Source organism: Mustela erminea, chromosome 4, assembly GCF_009829155.1.
Source record: "Mustela erminea isolate mMusErm1 chromosome 4, mMusErm1.Pri, whole genome shotgun sequence".
Lineage (NCBI taxonomy): Eukaryota > Metazoa > Chordata > Mammalia > Carnivora > Mustelidae > Mustela > Mustela erminea.
The window spans coordinates 2,134,914-2,159,258 of NC_045617.1; the positions used below are offsets into that span (position 1 = coordinate 2,134,914).

The following is a 24,345-nucleotide window of genomic DNA, read 5'->3' on the forward strand; positions in this document are numbered from 1 at the left end:
GCCCGGCTCCACGGCTTCCCTCTCCCGTACTGTGTTCACAAAGTACGCCACAATGTGAAACGGTTTTTTAGTGTCCTAGTCAAGGATAGCAGCAGGAATATTTGGCCCAAACTATATTCTTTTTTATTTTTTTAAAGGTTTTGTTTATGTATTTGACAGAGAACGAGGGGCAGAGAGCGGGAGAGCGCAAGCAGGGGAGCCGCGAGGCAGAGGGAGAAGCAGATCCCCGCTGAGCAGGGAGCCCGATGCGGGGCTCGATCCCAGGGCCCGGAGATCATGACCCGAGCTGAGGGCAGCCGCTTCACCGGATGAGCCCCCCAGGCGCCCCTCCAAACTATATTCTTACTTTTTACGTTAAGCTGACTGAATACGGCACAGCGGGCGTTGGGGCAAGAGGCTTCCCAGCGTCACGGGTGTCCCAACTACGGCTTCCTTCCCTCCTTCTGTCCGTGTATCCGTCCTTCCCACCCACACCCCAGGTGTCCCGGCCTCTCTCCCGCTGGCTGGGGAGATCAAGGGGCGGCATTTCCGAGCTGCCCCGCAGGCCCTCCTCCCCAGGAGTGCTCCTGGCCCCAGACTGTGGCCGCGGGGAGCACCCGGGAATCTTCCCTCCGTCAGTCCATCCGGGGAAGGAGACAGAATGCTTTCTGCATTTTTGCTCACAAAGGACGGTTGGCCCTGACGGGTCACTCTGAATCCGGGGAACTGAGCCATGACGTTCCTGCCACCGTCCCCACTTGGTGTGGCAGCAGCTTCTGAGAACAAGCAAGCGGGGGAGACCGATGCAGGGGACGGCCCAGGGGACGGCGCAGGGGGCAGCCCGGTGCCCCTCAGATCCCGCAGCCCCTGCAGACAGGCTCAGAGCGGGGCCAGCCAGCATGTGTGGCGGGTGACCGTGCGGGGGAGAGGAAGGGAGAAGCAGCAGACCCACACCTCAGAGGGCCCCTGCACAGGCATCACCCCCAGATCTAGCAGCGGGGGCTGCCGTCCAGCACCGCTAAACACGGAAACTGACACAGCCGCGCTTTGTTTTCAACCTCGGGCCTGAAGCTCCCTCTGCTCTGCGAACAGCACATTCGTGTGACGCTTTTCGGATCCGGCCCGAGCAAGAAAAAGAGCCAAGCCTCCCCACGAGCCTACCCTCATTTCACACCCGCGCGCGAGAGAACCACCAACTCTGAGCTCAGCGCTTTTTTCAGTTAAAACACACCAAAGGCATATTTAAAAGTTAGAAATATTTCTAAACTTAAAAAACACAGGCAGCAGGGACCCCCGTGAGCCTGAGCGGGAGGCCGGGGTGCGAGCGCGGCGCGCGTTCTGGAGAAGATGAACGTGTCTCTGGGAAACGATCCCTCGAGGCCGCCGGGAGCGTGGCTCCGGGGAGGGCGTGAGATGTGGGCTCTGGTGGCTAGCGTGCGGGCGGCTCTCAGAGGGAGGAAAGCCCCAACCCTTTCATGAATCATCGTTCTCATTTTCACTAGAACTCGGGCGCGATCACACTTCTGAGGTTGAAGAACAATGAGTTGCACAACAAACCCGTTAGTAGAATTCATAACCCAGGAACGCTCCTGTGTTATCTTACCCACAACACACAAAAAGCTGTTAGAGCTTTTGCTTGATTCCAAAACATGGCGTTTCTTTGACTTCAAAAACCAGCATAAGAAGATTTAAGAGCGAGCTGTCTAGAAAAACGCACTGCTTACTTCTGTTATACAAGAGCAAACACTCCGCAGTTAAGGGAAGGAAACTGTGAAAATGGCCCAGTGCCATTCCCTGGAGGCCGTGCTGACTTAGTAATCTCACTGGCTGAGAATTAAATTCCCCACCTGACATTTAAGGGGTCCGGACGATGAAAACGAAGAGGAGGGGCGCCTGGGTGGCGCAGTCAGTGAAGCCGCTGCCTTCGGCTCAGGTCATGATCTCAGGGTCCTGGGATCGAATTCCATGTTGGGCTCCCTGCTCAGAAGGGAGTCTGCTTCTCCCTCTCCCTCTGCCCCTGCCCCTTGCTTGTACGCTGGCTCTCTCTCTCTCTGTCTTTCCGACAAATAAGTAAAACCCTGAGGGAAGAAAAATAAGAGGGTCATGAGCAGAGAGGGAGACCGAGTCTGCCACCCTCGGCTGGGGGGGGCACGCGGCCCGTACAATCAGGACCCCTGATCTCGTTCAGACCTCAGCTTTGCATGTCCTGGTGGGAGGGGGCTTCCCAGGCACTGGAGGTTGTGCCCACCCTGCTGCACATCCCTTGGAGAGCTGCTGGCTGCCTTGGTAACCATAGAGACCGTCAACAGCCCCGAGAAGCCTGGGGTGCTGGAGCTGCCTGGTGAGTGGCTGGCCAGAGAGTCTCCTTCGGTTGGCAGATACTGACCGATTCTTTAGCACCCAAGCGGGGGTGCCCAGGGTATGGGCATCCCGGGGAGAGCAGGAAGCCACATCAAACCTACCAAGCCCCTTCTCTGTGAAATGTGCCATTCAAAACAGGTGCCCACGTCTGTGCTCGGCTTATTATTATAACTAAGCACGGCTTAAAAACCAGAGGGTCAGGAGTGTGCGAGACCCATGAGGGGCCGTGACCAGGGGCAGCTATGGGATACAGGGGAGAAGCTCTCAGACCAATAATCAACCCACTGCAGACGTCTTTGCCCCCTTTGTGGAAAATGGCAGGGTTCTCTCTGCCCACAACACCCTCAGGGCTCCGCCCGCTGAGGCTGGGAGGGGGAGGGGAGCGTGGGAGGAGAGCCAGGGAGGAAGGTGGAGCCTGTGGGGTGGGAAGCGCCCTTTGGGAGAGGGGGACCGCCAGGCCTGGGTGATGTGCCACTTGGACGGGCTAAGCCCTGTAATAGTAACAATAAAAGGCAGGTTGGCTCAGACACGGTTAATGTCTTGCTCACATTGGAGCGCGGAGAGGTGCACCGGCCGGTGGGGCTTCTGCCGTTCCCAGGTCACCCAGGATGATGCCCACACTGGTACCCAGTATCTCTGGCTAGAACAGAGTCAGCTGTTCTTCTGGCTGAAGGCAGTGGGGTGCGTGGTGTTTGCCACAGGGATACGTCACCTGCAGCCCCCGAGAGCTTCGATGGGACAGGACCAACAGCTGATGACAGGCTATCAAGGTCATGCACATTTCCATAGTGGAGACCCCAGAGACCCCGCTCCTGGACCCGCTGGTGGCCACTGCGTGACCCTCTCCACGTGACTGAGGGACGGCTCCTTTGAGAGGCTCTTCCCAAAACTGAGACTAGGCTCCTGAGTCGTCCTTCCCCCGTGGCACTGGCAACCTTTGACAAGGGTCTGCAGAGGGGTCCCGTGTACATCTCCCATCGCACCGCACAGACCAGAAGCCCTAGGATCCTCCAGGCATGGTGACTCGCCCAAACGGTACGCTACTCCTCTGTGTCCCGACAACTGGGCGGCGACAAACCAGAGAGCCCCAGAATTCAGAAAGCTAACAAAATGAGGGTTTAGTTTAAGAATTTTAGAATTAATTTCTGGTGAGTGGGAGATTATATCTCTTCCTTAAAAAAAAAAAAAGACGATTTTTATTACTTTAGAATGCCCTAAAAAGTGTCCTAAAATATATACTTTAAAGTATATATAGATACTATATTTTCTAAATCCTTTGTAAAACATATACACGTTTATAAACACATATGCATACAGCAGGACCAAAACAAACGAGCAAACACCGGAAAACCAAAACATAGGTAGTCACATAACAACAAATAAATAATAAAAAAGAGTCAATCTACTATTACATGAGTATTAAAGGCAATTTTAAAAGTCAACTGTGGCAATCCAGCAATCAGATTTAAACTTCGTAATTATCTCAAGGGTTTTCTACCCATTGTAGAGGATCTAGTAAAAGAGTCTATTCATTGTGTATATTTTTTTTTCTGTAAAATAGATTTAGTCACTGCAAATAAATCTTCTCCAATTAAAAATACCAGATCTGAAGGCACTTCGCTTATTTTCGTGCATCTCCACTCACGAGGCGCTATTAGGTTATCTAGAAATCTCTTTTTTATGCCCCTTTCCCCTTAGAACTGACATTTCAACATTGAGTCTCTGTTGCCTACTTTGTTACTTTCCCTGGACCAGGAAGTACCTCCCCAGGGTTAAAGCGTTACACGCCCCCACATACCTCAAAGCTACTTTGTTACTTTGGCGGGCGGAGGGGGGAGCGGGGGGCGGGGGCTCTCGATGCGCCTGCGCCGAACCGAGCCGGACGCTTCCGCGGAGGCCGCGCTCCAGTGTCCGCCGTGTCCCAGCGTCGTCCCACCGACTCATAAAGCAACATCCAGCAGGTGGGACGCGGTGGTGTCGCAGGGCCGCGCGGCGCGGAGCCCGGTGGACACCAGCCCGCGGCCGCGGAGCCGCGCAGCGCCAGGTCATTGCGGTTTGCGCCCTCCCTCTTCTCCACTTTGTACCTCTGGTTTTGAGTGTCAACTTCATCTTTTCGAGGACTTGAAAGGATTCCCGTGAAGCCCTTTCTCTGCGTTAAGCTTTAGGAGACGGATAGTCCGAGTTCGGGGAAAGACAGTCGTGAAGAGAGACGCGACGGCGCCCGGGCAGGTTCCAGCCCCGCCGAGCGCCGGTGCCGAGTCGGCTCGCGTGAGATCACACCCGCCTCGACCTGGACGGGCCGGACGGTGGACAGCGCTGCTGTTCCGATGCCGGAGACCGGCCGGTAGAGCACGCGGGACCGCGTTTGCGGAGACCAGCCGGACACCTCCGGGCCGTTTCCCACAGGACGAGCGAGCGCGGCCGCTCCTGCTCTGGAATCACGTGGGACTGCTCCGGGCTGGCAGGTGGGCAGCAACGGAGGGCGCTACGGACACCGGGAGGGCGCGTGCTACGGTGAGCGCTGAGAAGTGGGTAAACCCGGCGATTCGCAGACCTCTACCCCTGGGGCTAATAATACATTACATGTTTACTTTAAAAAATTAGAAAAATTGTTTAAAATGGGCAATAACAGGGATTTCAAAATTCAGATCCTAAAGTAAAGGACAACTAGAGGACTGGAAAAAGAGGAATAACATAATGGGAGCTTTGTTTAAGTTATTAATGTCCCAAGATATCTATTTGTCTCTATATTTTTATTTAACAAGGAAGTAATTTTATTTATTTATTAAAAATTTTATTTCATTTTTTCAGTAATCCAAGATTCATTGTTTATGTGCCACACCCAGGGCTCCCTGCAATACCTGCCCTCCATAATGCCCACCACCAGGCTCGCCCTTGCCCCCACCGTCCTCCGGTACAAAACCCTCAGTTTCTGGGAGTCCACCGTCTCTCCTGGTTCATCTCCCCGTCCCATTTCCCCCAACTCCCTTCTCCTCTCCATCTCCCCATGTCTTCTGTGTTATTCCTTATGCTCCACAGTAAGTGAAACCATGTGATAACTGACTCTCTCTGCTTGACTTATTTCACTCAGCAGAATCTCCTCCAGTCCCGTCCGTGTTGCTACAAAAGTTGGGTATTCGTCCTTTCTGATGGAGGCATAATACTCCATAGTGTATATGGACCACAGCTTCCTTATCCATTCGTCCGTTGAAGGGCACCTTGGTTCTTTCCACAGTTTGGCAACTGTGACCATTGCTGCTATGAACATTGGGTACAGATGGCCCTTCTTTTCACTACGTCTATTTCTTTGGGGTAAATACCCAATTGTGCAATTGCAGGGTCATAGGGAAGCTCTATTTTTAATTTCTTGAGGAATCTCCACACTGTTCTCCAAAGAGGCTGCACCAACTTGCATTCCCACCAACAGTGGAAGAGGGTTCTCCTTTCTCCACAGCCCCTCCAACACATGTTGTTTCCTGTCTTGCTAATTTTGGCCATTCTGACTGGTGTAAGGTGGTACCTCAATGTGGTTTTAATTTGAATCTCCCTGATGGCTAGTGATGATGAGCATTTTTTCAGGTGTCTGATAGCCATTTGTATGTCTTCATTGGAGAAGTGTCTGTCCATGTCTCCTTCCCGTTTTTTGATGGGCAGATTTTCTGTGATTATCTGGTTTTTGAGTGTAAAGTTTAAAGGCTCGCTGCACCTGCTTGAAACCCGCCAAGAACCTGCCAAGAACCCGGCAAGGGATCCTGAGCCTGCGCGGGCCTGCAGATACCACATGTGGCCACCAGGAGGCGGCAGTGCCCCGCCGAGGAGCTGGCGGCAGCCCTGCCATCTCCCTGGGGCCTTAGTCCTGGCAGCCTCCCCTGCCTACAGGCCAGGCTCCGGAAAAAGATCCCAAACTGTCACGTTGAACTCAACCCATTTAATCTCTCAAGAGGAGGCAGAGGAATGAAGAGTCCTTATTCGAACAGTAACCCTCTTTCCAAATCCAGTGCTCTGAGCCTGTGGACTGAGCGCGGATGCCTGGGGGCTCCTCCGTGGGACGTGGGAGAGGACCTGCTGGGCTGTGGTCCTCCACTGGGGGCCTCAGTGGAGACCGCGCCTCTCCTTGCGCTCTGACTCCCACCGTGGCTGTGGGAAGCCGGGCCTCTGTCCCTTCCTCCCTCAAGTGAGCTGTCCAGCTGCCCTTGCCCCGGCGGGTCCTCTTCTGGCGTCCCTGCCCCCGTCTCGCATAGTAACAGAATTACTGTGTGTTCACTGTTTTTCCAGGGAGGTGGGCACGCAGACAGCCAGTCGAGGACTTTTCCCCAGTTTTCTGTAGCAGCCCCATAGCTAAGCAAAGGCCAATAGTTTGGGAAGAAGTGATTTCCACAACTTTCAGATTGTCCCATGAAACACCAGGCCACCTGCCACCTGCTTTCCCCTTTTCCTTTTTCTCTTGGCTGGGATGGAAATGTGATGGGGGGAGCCACAGCAGCTCCTTTACACCAAGAGGACAGCCTGGAATTGAGGACGAGAGCATCCTCCCGACCCTCTTGGATCGTCTCCCTGTAGTCAGAGAGAGTCTGCAGGACCATGGACTTTATAGTAGTTGTGTATCAGCGTAGTTTGGGAAGGCACCGTAACAAGATATCCCAGAATCCCTGATTGCAGAGGCCACTCTGACCTCAGAAGCAGGAGCGCCCTTCTTGCACACGTTGGGGGGGGGTGTAGAATAGGGTCCCACGGGCACCACAACCAGCACCTTCTGCTGCCACAGCTGCCGCCACGCCACGCCCCCGGAGGAGGCGGGTTTGGGGAAACTCCCACGGCACAGCCGCGGAGCCTGAGGCTGGGACCCAGCAGACCAGTTTCTAAAATCAGGGCACTGAGCCCTCCCCAGAGAAAGTGCTGCCCCCGGGGCGTGGGGTGCTGGGGCTCAGTCACCAGCACAGGTTCAATAGTGGGCGTGGTCTGTCTTTTCTCACTTTCATTCCCTGGGGATGTGCATCTGAAAATCTGAGAAACTGGGGTGGAAATGGATATTTGGAACACACCTTATTCGAAGGGAAGAAACTACCTGGAAAAAAAAAAAAAAACTCTCAAGTATTTGAAATTAACTTGAATCTGAAAAGCTGCTCTCCCTGCAGAAAACGTGGTTATCGGCTGGATTGTGTCCCCCGAACTCACATGCTGGCGTCCTGGCCTGGGACTGTATTTGGCGAGCAGCCTTCACCGAGCTGATGGCGGTAAAATGAGGTCAGGTTAGGGTGACGAGTGTCCTTATAAGATGAGCAGGTCAGGACACACACACACAGAGGAGCAGAGAGGGAAGACCCAGTGAGCACACAGGGAGACCGAGGCTGTCTGCCTGCCCAGAGAGAGGCCACACCGGCCCACACCGGGACCGCAGATTTCCAGGCTCCGGGACTGTAAGACAGTGAGCGTCTATGGTGCCAGCCCTGGGTCTGGGGTACCTCATCAGGGTGCCTCCCCACACTAAGACACTAATATACGATTAGCATCTACTTTGTAGTCATTTAGACCAGATTCTCTGTGCCTATACCGCCAAGAGTTCCTGGACTTCGCACATGATGTCAGAAATCTTAAAGGGATTTGAAAATATTATACTTTTCTGGCCTCGTTTTAAAACTAGACTATCTGTTCAGAAGCAACTAGAATGCAGTGTGCAAGGTGACAGTTAAACACCTGCCATCTAGGTGGATCATTTGCAGGTGACACAATGCCCAAATTTTCACCTTTTTCGAGAAGTACGAAGCATAGGAAAATCTCTTTTATCTAAAAATAATTGATCAACTACTTTGTACGAGGAACCAAGAGAAATCGTCTTCTGGTCAGCACAAGCCGCTGTGATCATATTTGAACACACACGTGAGTGTGTGACAAAGGTAGGCCCGTGTATACAGTTCATTTATTAACAACAGACTGACAAGCCCTGAGTCACCGTCCCTGAGGCACCGCCCCGTCTGACCAGAGAACAGAGTGGAGTGGGGTTTGCAAAGGGCCGAGCACCGGCCACCAGCAGACGCACGCAAGGTCCGGTCAGAGCTGCGTTAAAGAGCCATCTGGAGCCGCTTAATAACGGACCAAAACCCACGGGGTCCTTTGTCTCCCGAGGGCACTGACACGTCCTCACACCAAACAGCAAGAAACAACGATGATATTGGACAAAATAAAGTCTGTATCCTACTTTAGAAACACTTTTATTCAGTACGGCTGAAATTAAATGGACTGTTGCATAAAGAAGCTTCACTTTTCTGAAAATTCAAATTATACAGAAGAGCTTTTTTCCAGCTGTGTCACAGTAAGCGAGCTATTTCCTGCTTAGAGGCACAAACTTCTCTCCCTACATCCTCTGAGCGCATCCGGGACCCGCAAGGGGCATGCGTGCAAGTCGGCCGCCGGGCTCTGCGCGCGGGAACCCACGCTTACAGCCTGGGAGGGCGGCCGACCCCGGAACGCCTCAGCTCCTGAGTCGGATCCCTGATTCTGGAAAACCGTTCCCACTTCATGCACCAAAGGCCTTCATTTTGCAAAGCCACAATGATGTTTGAGACATACAGACTCGGAACCCTAAGATGGCACTTTGAATTTCATACAGAGGTGCATGTCAAGCTCATGAGAACGGCAGAAAGTTTCAATAACAGATATCTCAGGGCTATACATGTCAGCATCTTTGTAACTCACGGCAGTACCTTCTAACGCACGCCTGCATTTTTGTAATGTGGTTTTTTTTTTTTTTTCTACTTGTGTTCATGTGTTTACAAAGCACTCTCAAAGCTTGAGTTCTAGGAACTTTCTAGAAGTTGAAGACAGTTGTTAAAATCGGATTCCACGATCAACCTCAGACTTTGGGTAAAAACCAAAGCCAGAAGCAGAGAGGGAAGGAGCCCGGCGCCCTGTGGCCCCTGATGCCCTTGGCTCCAGGGGCTGCTTCTGCTTCCGTGGATGTGGGAACAAAGCCCTTTCTGTATCGTCTTGGGGAAGCTTCCTTGTGCTTTTTAAAAGAAGGCAATTTAAACACCTTACATTCTAAACTGCACTGTGACCCCCAATTTCACTGTGATTTGTCTGACAATAGTCACGAAGCCCTCTGTGTGCTGAGTGTGTGCCGTTAGACTGCGGCTCGTGGAGCTCTGCCTACCCGACTTTCGGAGAATCGGCGACTGCAGAGAACACTTCCCCGGGGAAATGAAGCAAGCCTGCCCTTTCCCGATGGCCTGTTACCACCTCATCTTCCTTATCCTCGGTGACAATGGACACCGGTGACAACCGCCACCGTCCGTCTCCCCCACCACTTGGCCGGCTGGGGTGGAGTGTTTCACCTTCTGCCTAAGATGAGGGGTGCAAGGGCTCTTACGTGATTTTTTTCCATCTTGGGTTTCCCAACCCTGTGCGTTTTGCTGTGATCAGGAGAGGTCATGCTCACAAGATGCTTCACGAATATTCCCGAAAATATCTGATTCGTAGTCCCGGGGGTCCGTTTTGGGGAAGGCCAACCACAGGGGACCCCCGGGGTCCCGAGTCCATGTCCGCAGTCGCCCAGACCTCGGGCCTGCTCCGGGCCGCTCACATGGTGAAGGACGACGCGTTCTCGTTGTCCGCAGTCTCGCTGTTCTGCCTGGAGACGAAGCTTTCCGAGTGCAGCCTGGAGCAGGAGAAGCCCGGGGACTTCCGCCGCCGCCGCACACACCACAGGTCCTTCACGATCTTCAGAAAGTAGCTCCTAAACTTCTGCCCGATGAAGGCATAGAGCACGGGGTTGAGGCAGCAGTGCAGGAAGGCCAGGACCTCGGTGATGTTGGTGGCGTAGCCCAGCAGCTTCTGGCCATGGCAGGAGCGGTTCATCCTGCCCAGCTGCGCGGCCGTCACCAGGAGCACCATGTTGTGGGGGATCTGACAAGCCAGGAACACCAGCACCACCGCGATGATCACGCGGATGGCCTTGTGCCGCTTGGAGTTCTGGGCTTGCACCAGGGTCCTGACGATGAGCGCGTAGCAGAAGGTCATGAAGAGCAGCGGGATGGAGAAGCCGAAGAGGAGCTGCAGCCCCAGCACGAGGAGCTTCCACCTGATGGGGTCGGAGCCCTCGTGGTAGCGGGGCTCGCACACGGCGCTGTCCTGCACGTGGTACTTCTGGTTGAACACGAAGGTCCAGACGGAGATGAGCCCGGACGCCACCCACACCAGCAGGCAGATGGCCCTGCGGTGCGCCAGCGTGCGGGACCGCAGCCGGAAGGACTTGGTGGCCTGCACGATGGCCACGTAGCGGTCCAGGCTGACGCAGGCCAGGAGCAGCATCCCGCAGTTGAAGTTGACGGCGTAGACGCCCTTCATGAGCTTGCACGTGGCGTTGCTGAACACCCACTCGCCAGTGGCGTGGCTCACGGCCCAGAACGGGAGGGTGAGGACGAACAGGATGTCCGCGATGGCCATATTCAAGAGGTACACGTCCGTCATGGACTTGGCTTTCTTGTAAAAAGCAAAGGTGACCACCACCAAGACGTTGCCCAGGAGGCCAAAGACACAGATCAGGGAGTAGGCCACGGGCACGAAGAGCCCAGAGAAGCTCCGGACCTCCTGCAGGGAGCACAAGAAGCTGTCACCGTCAGCTGAGTAGTCCGAACTGTTGCCCGACCCAAAGTAGTCCTCGCTGAAGTTGAAGCCGGCGCTGAGATTCATCGCCTCCTGGAAGGTAACGAAGGCAGAGTTAGCTGTCGTGTGACCTGCGGGGAGCCGCGACCGACCGACACGACTCTCCCGGCCAAAATAAAACGGACGCTCACCTCACTCATCGCGGTGCTAGTTCTCGGCAGGCGGGGCGGGCGGGGATGGAAGGAACAGACGGTCAGGCCCTCCGGCTCACCGGCGGGGATAATGCGGGGACGTGAGTCTAAGGAGGAAAGAAAGCAAGACACTCTGTGAGTGAGACAGGCATTCCCAGGGAGCCCGGCAGTTACGGGCTGGCGTTCTGTTTCCCTTGGACACAAAGAGTACATGGCATGCTATTTTGCAGGAAAATAGTCCTTTAGAACAAGCATGGGCAGCCTCTTTCTGCAAAGGACCAGACAGTAAAATATTTTAGACTCTGCAGATCCTGTAGTTTCTGACCCAACACCTAGAATCTGCCCTGGTGGCTTGAGAGTGACACGGACAACTTCACACGTGAACGGGCTTGGCCGGACTTGGCTGTCATGGCTACAGTTTGTCAAGCCCGGATCAATGGCGTGAACAAGGGAGACGCCAGCAGAAGCAGATTCCGATCCGCACAGAAATCTTGGTGCAAAATGCAATTCAGTGACACTCAGCAGGATTCCGGTGAACAAAATCTGTGTGACTGTGGATTGCGTCTAGAACACTTACGATTCACAGCCCTTGCCTGTAAATAGTGTGGAGTAGGATTCCGTGGCTTCCACCCAGCTGGGCAGGTGAGAATCTCTTGTAGAGTTTTTTCAAGTTTGAACGTGAGAGTCATTCTCAAGATACGCGGAACAGGAACCCCTGGCTTGAAGGGCAGCAGCAACGTACATATATATCTCTTACATGACACAGATATTGCCCTCATGCCCTCGAGCGAACCAGCACCAGTCTGCTGGGACGACCCATCCTAATCGTCAGAAACCAGACTGCGGGCAGAAATGTTAGAGACGGTCAGTGGGCAGGCCCCCTCGGTCCTTGGAGAACGGGCATGGGGCCAGCAAAGGGATGGCAGAGAAGATGAGCAGGTGGAAAGGACTCGTGAGTGCTGAGTGTTTGCCCCTCCACGGTGGGGCCGACCCCACTGGTTCGAGGTGACATTCACCAACTAAGCTGCACACGGCAGTGATGTGCGGGGAATGCCCAGAGGGACGACGCATAAGAAGTCCCCAAGATGAGTCAGGACCGAGCAGGGGCCCCGGAAGGAAGGACTTGGGCAGCGAGAAGGAGGAGGAGCACGGAATGACAAGCCTCGGTGCACGGGCAGAGACTCGATCGTGCTACGCCACTCGGTCCTCACCTGTGTGGCCAGCGTCACTACCCGACATCTGGGGGAGGAGATCAGTGTGACCCCGACCTCAGCCTGAGGACTCCCTGAACACACTTCTCATATCACTTGATTCTCGTTGTGTTGTTGACGCAGTCACAGGTCAGGGGGCCCAAACCCAGTTTCCTCCTTGACATCTGGAGCCATCACTTGGGAAGCAAGTCTTTGCTGCCTCTCAGCCATTGCTCTGGACGTGACACTAGGGGCGGGGCGGGGGGGGTGGTCATCTGTGCACGTCTGCAGTGACCTATAGCTGTACATTCTCACTGAGGACTCCAGGGCATGCAGAAAAACTACAACATAAAGCCTTGGTGTGGCAAAAGCACGTAGGAGACGAACACGTCCATCTGAGTATCAATGGGACATGTTCAATCAAACAGGACTGCGAGATTTATTCCGCCAGCCATGACGGAGTCACGGAAACCAAATGTACCCTACTGCATGAAACAAACAGAAACACCTGGAAAATACATGAAATAACAGTTTTCAGACTGTTGGGCAACTGATGTCCCAAGACTGTGGTCTCTGACCAGAAGAGAACAGGAGAAGTGAGCATGACCTGAGCTCTGGGAAGCTCCCAGCTCCCACAAAAGCAGTTTCCAAGTGCAGAGCATGGGGACAAGCTGAACAGGGAATGGGGACCTCGCTGAGGACACAGGGATCAGAGTTCTGGGAGGTCAGGGCAAGATGAGGTGCGGGAGAGGAGGGAGCTACACACAGAGAAAGGGGAGCCGCAGAGAGGTGTCCCCGAGAGGAAGCAGTGCAAAAAGAGTGTGAGAAAGGAGAGACTGAGAAATCCTCAGAGCCCTCGTGGGCTAGAAAGAATTCTTTCCCACAGAAGGCGTAACAGCACCTTCTAAGTCCCAGCGGATTGGAGAGCAGCCTCAGAACAGCACTACTGGAGGAGTGACACGCCTAAAAGCGCCTATGGTGACTGTTACTCTGAACCTGCCACAGCAAAGCTTGAAAGAAAGTCTCAGATGACCCGTCTGATTCCAGTAACATCACTACATCCCAGAGCAAAGCCCCAAATCATTTAAAGACATGCCATGAAATGCAGCCTTCAGTCATGTAAAATTCATGTCAGGCATCCAAACAAAAATTTCTAGGCCCCTGGAGTCTGAATGTGCGTGCGTCCCCGAAATTCATATGCTGAAGCCTAATCCCCAAGGTGGGGGCATTTTGAGGTGGTGCTCCCCACTGCCACTCATGAATGGGATTCATGTTCTTTCAAGAAGAGACAGCTTGCTTCCTCTGTCTGCTCCCCTCCTCCTGAAGACTGAACCGGGGGGTCCTCACCCGATACTGGGTCTGGGGCACCTGAATCTTGGACTTCCCAGCTTCCAGAACCGTGAGAAATAAAGGCATCCTGTTCAAGCTACCCTATCTGTGGAGATCTGCTACAGCCTCTCACACTGACCATGACACAGACATTTGAAGAAACAGGGAGACGTGACCCATGATTGACCCGAAGAAGCAAGAATGACTGAGATAACAGACAACGCTGGTAGCGACGATCCGCCGATCTCGATGCCCCGGAGGGTAGAGGAAGCACCGTGCAATGAAGAAAGTGACAAAAAAATATTTAAAAGACCCAAATAAGTGTTCTATAGATGAAAGACAGAACACGTAACACGAAATAAAGCACTGATGAGGAGTAACATACGCAAATCAATTGTCATCCAATGCCCTAGCAATACTTGGAACATTTGGCAGTTGGGACTGGGGAAAAAATTATAATCACATCAAACCTCATGAAGTAAAATACTGACGAGGACACCTTAAATCGTTACAAGATCTCCATGCCGAAGGCTATAAAACATTGCTGAGAGAAATTAAGATCTAGGTTACAGGAGAAGTGCATCAGGTTCAAGATTAAATAATCCAATAGTGAGATGTTGGTTCTCTCCAAACTGATCCACAGATGCCACACGATCCAAATCAAAATGGTGTCAGGGTTTCTGGAAAAAACTGACCGGCTGATCCTGCAATTTATATAGAAATCCAAGGAACTAAGAAAGGCCAAAACCGTCTTGAAAAAGGATACAGAATTCTAAGATTCCTACTACCTGGTGTCAAGACACACTATGAAGCCACAGGAATCATGGCAACATGGTGTTGGAAACAGAATAGATGCAGAAATCAATGGACAGAACAGAGTCCAGAAATAGACCCACAAGTCCAATGGCCAACAGATTCTTAACAAAGGTGCCAAGGTAATTCCAGAGGGAAAAACAGTCTTCTCAATAAACGGTGCAGGGCCAATAAGGTGTTCATGCATAAGAAGTCGATCTTTTCTTTTCCTCATGCTACAAACAACAACAAAAACTCTAAATAAATTATAGTTCTAAATGTGAGAACCAAATCATAAACATCCAAGGAAAACAGAAGAGAAAATCTTTGTGCCCTTGGAAATGGTAGATGTCTCATCTAAGCTGCAAAACGCATGCATGAGCTGTAAAAAAAAAAAATGAAATAGAAAATTGATAAATTAAAATTGATCAGAATTTAAGGGGCACCTGGGTGGCTCAGTCAGTTAAGTGTTTGCCTTCGGCTCAGGTCATGATCCCAGGGTCCTGGGATCGAGCCCCGTGTCAGGCTCCCTCCTTGGCAGGAAGCCTGCTTCTCCCTCTGCCTCTGCCTCTTGCCCTGCTTGTGTGCATGTAAACACACTCTCCATCAAAGAAATACATAAAATCTTCTCAAAAATTTTTGTAATTGATCAGAATTTAAAACATCTTCTTTTTGAAAGACACTTGAGAAAAGTAAAAACAGATCATGGAATGGGAAAAAAAAATTGTGAACTTGTATCTGATCATGGATCATATCCAGAATATACAAAGAACTCTCACTATTTAACATCAAGAAGGGACAGGCAAAAAATGTGAAGTGAGTTCACCAAAGGAAATACATGGGTGACAATTCCTTATGAGAAAACTTGTTCGATGAGATTAGTCATTAGGGAAATGCAAATTAAAAGTGCAATGAGATACTTTTTCTCACCCACTCGATGGCTGAAAGTCAGGGGCAGACAAGACAGGAGGCAAGGATGGAGACGTGCAGATGACCCAGCAGTCCCACGGCCACACTGAGAAGACCACGGGCCGATGTTCTGAGCTAAACATGCACTTACCATGTAAACTAACAGCTGGCTCTTACCGTTTTTAGCCAAGAGAAATGAAAATAAAAGACTAGTACTTGAACGTTCCCAGCAGGTTTCTCTATGACAGCCCTGGATTAGAACAGAGGCTTCCATCAGCCGGTGGACAGATAAGCAAACTGTACCATCTCCGTATCACAGATCACTGCCCCCCAAGCAAGAAGCAGAGTCCCGATGTACGCGCCAGTGGGGGCGGCGGTGGCAGGGGCATTTGGCTGGGTGAGGAATCCAGACATACAAGACCAGGCGTGGCGTTATGCCATTTACGTGAAATTCTAGAAAAGGCGAAGCAAGAGTGGTGGAAGTCGGGTCCTTGAGTGTCACGCCTCAGGGATGAGAAGAGACTGGCTGAAGGGGGCACAGGGGCCTTTCTGTGGTGACAGAAGTGTCCCCTGTCAGGATCGTGATCTTGCGACACACTTGTCAAGACCCACGGAATCAGATACTTCAGGCTGGTGACATTCATTGTACATAAATTAAACCCCAAGAGAGCGAATCCAGTAACTGCACAAGGTCCAGACAAACGTGCTGGTTAGGACAACAGATGCTGTAGGTCAGGGTCCCCCCGAGGAAGGAGGGGCATGTGACAGGTCTGTGAGCAAGACAGGACTTGAGGCATCCGCGGGAGTAGGGAAAGCACTGACTGGGGGACGTGGGGGGACATGGCAGGGAGCCACGGAGCTGCTGGAGAGAGTGCTCGGGGGGAGCCGTGGCCGGGTGCATGATCACAGAGGGAACAGACGGCATGCCAAGCCGAGGGGGGCCATACGGCCTTCCCATGGCGGGGGGGGCAGGACGACATTCAGACCACGGGGGGGCTGGTGGCCATGAGGGCTGGCAGCAGAGCAGCTGTGAAAGGGGGCATCCTCGTGCGCTCCAGACTCGGTGCCCAGCGGGAACCCCAGCAGGAACCCCGCTTCAGAAAAATGGTTCCTTCAACCACACCCGGACCTATAATGTCTTCTGAATTCATGTTTAATTCCGCTCAACGAATGTCTATGGGCTGTCTGCGGAGGATGACATGGGGCACAAAGATGAGTCACACGTGAGCCGCAGCCCAGAGCCTCCGGCAAACCGACCGTTGTAAAGCCGCGCAGGCCAGGGGCCGCCCCGGGAGGCCGAGGGTCCGAGCGGCCGACTCGTGGCCGGTGTCCACCCCGGCGCAGGGGGAGCGGGTGCTCAGGCCGGGCTGGGGCCACGGGGACTTGTTTGCCTGCTCCGTGTGAACAGTCTGCAAGTCTGGACAGCGGCGAACTCGACACTGTTGTGGTTAAGAATCAGCGTTCTCGAGAGAAAACACCATCGTCAAGTTTAGGTGGATGCCAGTCAGTCGTGTGACTGGAAATGATTCAGCGAGCCCCCAGCCACCACCGTCACCGCAGGCTCATGCAAAATGTGCTGAGGAAACCGTGCTGGTGACACACTGGCATCTGGGCTGCCACAAGCCCTGAGGAAGCCCACACGTGCTTTTCTGTGCAAGTAAATCACCTCAGGTCCTGAGTAGCAAATGTCGTCTTTTTGGAGAAATACGTTCTGAACTTCTTTGTTACAAGCACCAAGATGGTAAAGTCATGAAGGCATTTCTGACCCTCTCCACTGAACAGAGGGGGATATACTGTCTTATCTACCGGGTTGGTGGCCGCCGCTGGGGACGCGTCCATTCCCGCTGAGCCGACAAACCCACAGTCGAGAAGCTTCCAGACACGGAAGGCCTTGCCCCACCTTGTGTTTGAAGCTCGCGCCCCCGTCGCTCTCGCCCTCGCTAGTATGTCCTCACCGTCACCGGCTGTCCTGCCAGCTCTTACTGCCAAGGCAGCAGATCACACAGAAGCGCTCCGGGGCTCAACTGATTTTAAAACGTAACTTGTCCATCTTTGAAATTCGAGGATTTCCTAAGTCACCGTCTCTCCCACAGCCGGGAATAGGAACACTCGTCCGGAACCAGTCGCTGTGAAGAGAATCTGTGGGACGAAGCGTTCGGAATTGTCCCCGGGAGGAAGCCCAGTCCTCTGGGAGGAAATCGTGACGCCGCGCTTAGAGACGCGGCTCTGTCCGCTGGCTCTGCCGTGAGGAGCCTTCCCGCCCGAGCCCCGCCGCCGCAGGGACCCAGCAGGTGGCTCAGGCCACCGCCTGCCTGAGCCTCGGCCCCTCACAGGCTCTCGCCCCCTCGGGCCCCTGGGGTCTCCCGTGCAGCCCACCGTGACGTGGCACCGAGGGAGATGCGGGACGCGGGAGGCCCAGGTCCGAGACCGAAGCCTGCGGAGTCCGGGGAACGGACGGCGGAGGAGCTCCGGGAACTCGCCCGCGGGGAGAGGGTCTGCGCCCTGGGCCGGCGCCGCAGGAGGCTGGCGGGGCTTAGGAAGGGCCCGGCAGGGGTGGGGGGCAGGGCGGGGCAGGAGCTCTGGGCGCTCCGCGGGAGCCTGCAGGGCAGGGAGGCCGGGGCGCACTGCGAGTCCGCGGTTACACCTGCCACCGGCCAGTCCTCGCGCCGTGCCGTGTGATGTAGGGAACGACAGCCAGTCGGTGACCGTCCGGCAGACGACCCTCCCTGGCACCAGGCTGGGCTCTGTCCGCAGCCCGGCGCTACCCGCCGTTTTTATGATTGTGAGCGACAGAAGCAGAGGAAGCAACTCAGCAGGTCTGAAGAGGACGCGGCGCCCGAGGCGAGAATTATTAAACTGGACGAATCCGTGTGGAAGAACTCGGACAGAATCAAACAACCGGCCGCATGTCACAGGGTGACATTCCATGGGCAGAAGCAGAGGTTCTGCGCTTGGGTTTCAACGGTCATTAGGCAGGTTGAAAATGCAAGTTTGGCAGCAGAAGCCACGGGAGGAGACTTACTCGGCCGTCACTCCACCGAGAGACGGCGGGGTCTGCACGGCGTGAGCTACACGCCACCACGAAGGTCCCGTCATCCACGTCGTACTGCCCCTCGATCGCGTGCTGCTCGCACACTCACCGACAGACACGTGCTGCTCGCACACTCACTGACAGACACGTGCTGGTCGCACACTCACTGACACACTGCACACTCACAGACGCGTGCTGCTTGCACGCTCACCGACAGACACAGGCTGCTCGCACGCTCACCAAGAGACACTCTGCCCCGATAGACAGGGTCAGTGCGTGCAGTTAGCAGAAGCAGGGCCCCAGAGTTCCCCACGCCTCGTCCCCAGAACCTGGGGAAACGTGCCTTCCCGTGCCAAACAGGACTGCGCATCTGAACCTTGCGATGGGGAGACGACCCTGGACTGCTCAGGTGGGTCCTGCGTGGCTTCGAGTCTTTAGCAGCGGGGATCGTCCCCAGCCGCGATGGGAGACGGAAGGAAGGCAGGCAGAAGGGCTCGTCCATCGCTGCTTTGAGGACCGAGCGGGGGTTGGGTTCTGGGAGCTGGGACCGCCCCCCGCGGCCCCCGACACCCGACATGAGGAACGCGGCTCAGTCCCCAAGGACTGAGAGCTGAATTCCGGCCGCAATTCTACCGAGCGCGGAGACAGGTCCTGCGTTAGAGACTCAGGAGGGCACGCCGCCTGCCAACAGCTCCCCCAGCCTGGCCGGGCCCGGCCGGACGCGTGACCGCGGCGCTGTAAGGTACTCGTTCTGCGTGGCTGGAGTGACCTTGTGATAACAGCAGTAGAAAACTAAAACTCTGCTCCCTAAACGCATCCTGCTAAGATTAATTTGTTTGCTTTTTAGGTCAAATCAGTGAAACTCTGAGGTTTAGGGGGAGGTAGGTGAGAGTTCCACCCACCGTGCTCCGGTCAGACTTACGCGGTGGTTCTGACTGCCTGATGGGCAACGTGAGCGACGGGAATTGGGTGAGGCCCAGCGGCCAGGCGGAGAGAAGCGACCGGCCCCTGCGCATGTCAGCGCCGGTCACATGGCCTGAAGACCACGACGGCTCAGGCAGAATGAAGTCATCGAGTAACCTGCAGGGTTATCACGTGAAAGAGGGTCTCGCCTTGCACTCCCACGAGTGGAGGTTACACAGACAGACCGTGGCGTAACATCAGAAGAACGGCTGGGCCATTGAGCGAGGCCGGCCCGGGCTCCCTCCAGAGATGCGTCTCCGTCAAGCACCGTGAGTCTTCCCTGAAAGTGAGGTGGCGAGGGCAGCACCGGACCTACTAAGTCAGCATTTCTGGAGTAGAACTCTGGAAAGGAAGGCTTACAGCAGGCTGCACCTCCGCCTTCTAGCTGGGGCTCCAGGGACCGTGAACCCGGACCAGCCCTCCTTGGAAATACAGTAATGGCATTTGCCAAAGTCAGAAACCTGGGGGTCCCCATCGAAACATCTAAATGAGCTTGTGAGCAGACGATACCCGTTACCCACATTTCTGACTGCACATGAACAGGATTTGACAGACTTGGAGCCCTGTCCACGGGAGGACAGGCATCAGACACCCGGGGACATCTTCTCTCTGCAGGATGGGTGGGTATCAACTGGGGACCTTTGTGACATGTTTTCACACACACTTCCCACAACACCTCATGTTCACTGCTTACTGAAGCCCGTTTTCGGCGAGCCATGGCGGACGGTTTGGGCTCCTCCGGGAATGTGCCTGGTGCTCCCCTGCATCTTCTGCATTGTTAGAAAAATGGGACGTTGGCAAGAGCCGTGGGTCCTGTGGATGTCTGCTTTGACCACTCAGCTCTTGGGGTCCACACAGTCCATATTACTCTCCCCCGTACTCATGTGTGGTCAAGGGACCAGAGCGCTGGACTAGACCAGCCTCTGAACGTGGTTCCCAGGAAGGCTCTGGGCGGAAAGAAGGGAGAGTGGGAGGGAGATGGCTCTGTGGTTGGGGAGTTTGGGAAACGCCGCTAACCGCGTCCGGCTCTTGGACACCAACCCAGCAGCTTCCTAGGGTTTCCGCGCTCCTTCAGCGCCTGCTCGCAGAGCGGTAACAGCCTCCCAGACACAGCCCAGGTTAGAGCCGGAAACTGACTGCTGGGCTGCTCCCTTCTCATGGACGTGCTCAGAAATCAACTTTCATTAAAAGAATCACCTTGTGGGACTCCCTTTCCTGTTTTAGAGGCTCATAACGATAAATTAAATCTCATGAGACCTTTGCAAAGTGTTACTTTAAGAAAAATTCAGTGTTACTTAATGAGAGTCACGTTTTTAAAAAATAGTGTTGAAAATGTTAACGTATATTTTATTACAGCAAGAGAGTGACTTCCGGTAGGATTTTTGTTAGTGACCACATGCAAAAGAGTCCCAGAAACTAACGGCTAACTGACTGAGTCATTCACAAATGAAATGAACAGGGTGCTGGAGAGGCTCAGTCCCTTGGGCCTGCAACTCTTGGTTTTAGCTCAGGTCATGATCTCAGGGTCATGGGGTCCAGCCCCTTGTCAGGGCTACGCACTCAGCCCAGAGCCTGCCTGAGAGTCTCTCTCTCTCTCTCTCAAATAAATAAGTCTTTAAAAAACCAGAAATCTGATACTATGTGCCCTAAAAACCAGACCAGCCCTGGAAGCCAAGGCAAGGTTGGCAGCCCACGCGCCACAGTGGAGAAGTCAGGCAGCGGTCCACGTACCCCCAATGCAAGCACGCCCCCCCCCGACCCGCGCAGAGGAATCCCACCGCACCTCTGTTCTTTGAACTCTGAGGGCCTTGGGAGTTCCTCAGTCACCTGACCAGGGGCAGGTGGGACACATTTCAGGTTCTTAGCAGCAAGCATCCTCCCTGGGACCAGCTAACTGACACATGCTCAGGCCGGTCACGCTCTGTGGGGACCAGGAGTGGGTGGCGGCAGGCAGAGGGGCCGCAAACGGGAAGTAGGAGCCCCTAGAGGAGAGACAAGGTCTGGAAAAGCAGAAGGGTGCCAGCACACCGACTTCCACTCTGGTCCTCTGGCCAAGGTTAGAGCCTGCCCAAGAAAACTAAATCTGGGGAAAACATTAATAAGACATCAAAATATTATCAACAAGGAAAACTGCTAACATTTTCACTGACCACGTTGAATGGTTAAAAATTGAACGGAAGCAGATTTTAAATCTGTGCTTACTTACGCAAACAGCAACGGCCCAGAGGATACAGAACAAGAACTGAAGCGTGCGTGTGTGCGCACACCTGTGTGCACAAGTGTATGAGGGTAAGTAGGTTGTGTGTGTATGTGCGTGCGTATATGTGTTGTGCGCGTGTGTGTTTGTGTGCGCACATGTTGTGCGTGCGAGTGTGCGTTGTGTGAATACACGTTTGCATATTGGTGTTGCACGTGTGTTTATGCATGTGCATGTGTGAGAGCACTGTGCGGGTGTGCTACAACAGGGGGCACAGTCACAGTGGCACACTGGACACCAGGGATCACTGCTCTACATCCCTTATCTCTTTTAACAAAACCCTTGAAGGTAGACACTGTACCCATTTTCAGATGGAAGACTAGAGGGCTGTTCGTTCTGAGCATTCTAACCCACTTTGTCTTCACGGGGTCTTTCTGAAGGACAGTCAACACTCAGGGGAGCTCAGATAATATGTATATTTTAAAACCTTTTAATTGATATCAGAATCTCCTGTCCTGCAACCGTAGATACTCAATAAAAGTACATTTTCTCAGCTCACCTGAATCATGGGCACATAGATAGTGACAGCCAAGCTGGAAGCCTAGGCTGGCTCCCTTCTGCTTTCAAACAAAACTAGTTAAGACAGAAGCCAGGAGGTTTTTCCTAGTGGTTTGCCTATAGGTTTGTAATTTTTTTTTTCTTTTGGTTTTTCTGCTTCTTTGGAAGCTCACTTTTATATTTTCTTTTTTGTTTGCAGAAATCATAGCTTTCCTCATTGTAAGAAAAGCTCCGACGCAGACCTTGCGTTTATCTCTCCCCGGTGCTGATCTCCACAATCTCTGCTTCTGTTTCTGCTACAGGGCAGTCTTCGGGAGGGACCGAGCAGACCTTCTCCAAGACCACACACACTCTTCCGTGGTCATGAGACACTCACTTCCTAATCATTATGGCATTTGCAGCCATTATCAGAGTTCTTCTGTATTGCCCTGAATCTCATAAAAATTTCCAGCCCATCAACTCCTCTTAAACACCGTACGAGCTCCTTCCGACTCGATCCCCCGCCCAGAACGCACACCCACTACCTTCCATCCCACAGATCACATTGGGCATTGGTTTCGAAACATCTCTTAGCTTAGTTTTTCGCTCTCCAAACTTTTTATGTTAAGTAAATGACTGCATCTCATTCAAGACCACTGCCCTGCGGGTACTGAACTGTCTGAAGAAGCAATGCCCAGACCGTGCCCCACGCTCTAACGCAAGGCAATTGGGATAAATCACTCACTGTGCACTTGGAGGCAAAAAGGAGATTTTTGAAAGCACGGCCCTGTTCCTAAAGCCAGAAAGACAACATCCACAAAACCAAGGCTGTTTTATCGAATGCAACACACTCACCAGGCCAGTGTCCTGGGATTCCTGATGCCACCCAGGCAAGGGTGTCAATGGAAGGAAGATGCTTTCGAAAGAAGCAAGGGCTTGGCCATGCTCACCTTAGAAACGCCGTGGCCCGACGGGCACTGTCCCGTTACGCCCGCCCGGCAATGCTTCACGACGCCGCTGTGATTCTCTCGACAAGACACGATTTCTAATAGCCATTAAGAAAAAAACAGTGAGAGACCAGAATTGGCCAAAAGCAAATTTGCTGAACTACCACTTCCTACTTAAAAGTAACGCCTATTGGCCACATGCAGAAGGTTAACCCTGTGTGTGCTGCGGGGCACCCGCTGATCATGTGACTCCCTGGAAGGCGACACCCGCCCGAGGGGGAGCCCAGGAGGCGGGACTCAAGGGTGGCTGTTCTCCTCGTGGTGACTTCGAGCTGCGTTTCCACTCATGGCCACAGTTTGAGCTCAAACCTTCTCCCCACCACCCCCACTCCCCGGGGCCTGATCATGTCCCGTGATGACACTTTGGACACTTTGCAGAGTGCCTGGGAAGGCACAGACGAGTCTGGGAACCGGTACATGTGGCTGTGGTTAGGGCAGCTCCTGGAGCCCCTGTGCCTGGATTTCCCCCAAAATCTGTGCACCCACAGATCAGTTCCTGACCCTGCGGGGACACCCCAGTTCCTTCCTCTGTCAGATAACGGCCGAGTGCCTCTTGCCTCGGCGTGTCCTGGAAGCACGGGGTCGGTCCCTGTGGAGCACAGAGACCAGTGCTCGTCACATGTGAGCGGCTGTTGTGGGACTGGGGCGTACAGACAAGTCCCAAGAAGCTGGGCACGTGACCTTTCTGAGCAGGCAGGTGGCAGAGCTGAGTACGCTGTCGTTAGAGGTAGCAACTCATGATTTGCTTGGGAAACTCATTTTTAGGGGTGAGTGATTTAAAAAACAGCAAAAAAAAAAAAAAATGAACAAGGAGAAAGAGCTCTGGACCTCAGAAAGGTGTTGCTCAGCATACAGTGTCTGCTGTGACTCGAGTCTCAGGAAACACCAAAGGTTTTGTAACAAAGGGACCCAGAGAGCACTTTGAGCCAGAACCGGACGAGCCGGGCCTGCCAGGCCCGCGGAGCAAGCGTCTCTGCCTCCTCCCCCAGCTCACCGGGACTCTCCCTGCTCCGCTCAGGACTCACCCTGCGTGTCCTGCACGGACGCTAGTCAGCCTTCATGCCCGCCTGTCATCCCCTGACCCCCGCCTGTCCCTGCGCCCGGGTGAGCATGAAATGTGGAGCCTGGTCCCTTGCAGCTTCTCTCGGGACCTGGCTGACCACGGCAGCTGCTTTTCCTGGCAGAACAGACCATTCCTTCGTCCAGTTGTCCTCTGCCCCCCCCCACCAAAACCAGTCTGCTTGTCTTCTTCCTCCCC

General features: G+C 53.7%; 1 protein-coding gene across 9 annotated transcripts in view; it reads right to left on the reverse strand.

The window, feature by feature from the left end:
* Positions 1 to 8,532: 8,532 nt before the first annotated feature.
* CCR6 (C-C motif chemokine receptor 6) overlaps positions 8,533 to 24,345 on the reverse strand; it is a 25,915-nt gene continuing 10,102 nt past the window's right edge. For 2 of the 9 annotated variants that reach the window (XM_032338498.1, XM_032338489.1), the window contains 2 exons: positions 11,133 to 11,239; positions 8,533 to 11,034 (listed from right to left, as the gene is read on the reverse strand). In XM_032338498.1, coding sequence (XP_032194389.1) covers positions 9,916 to 11,034; positions 11,133 to 11,141 — 1,128 coding nt within the window. In that variant the 5' untranslated portion in view covers positions 11,142 to 11,239 and the 3' untranslated portion in view covers positions 8,533 to 9,915. The other 7 variants (XM_032338491.1, XM_032338492.1, XM_032338493.1 and 4 more) reach the window with 7 other exon arrangements.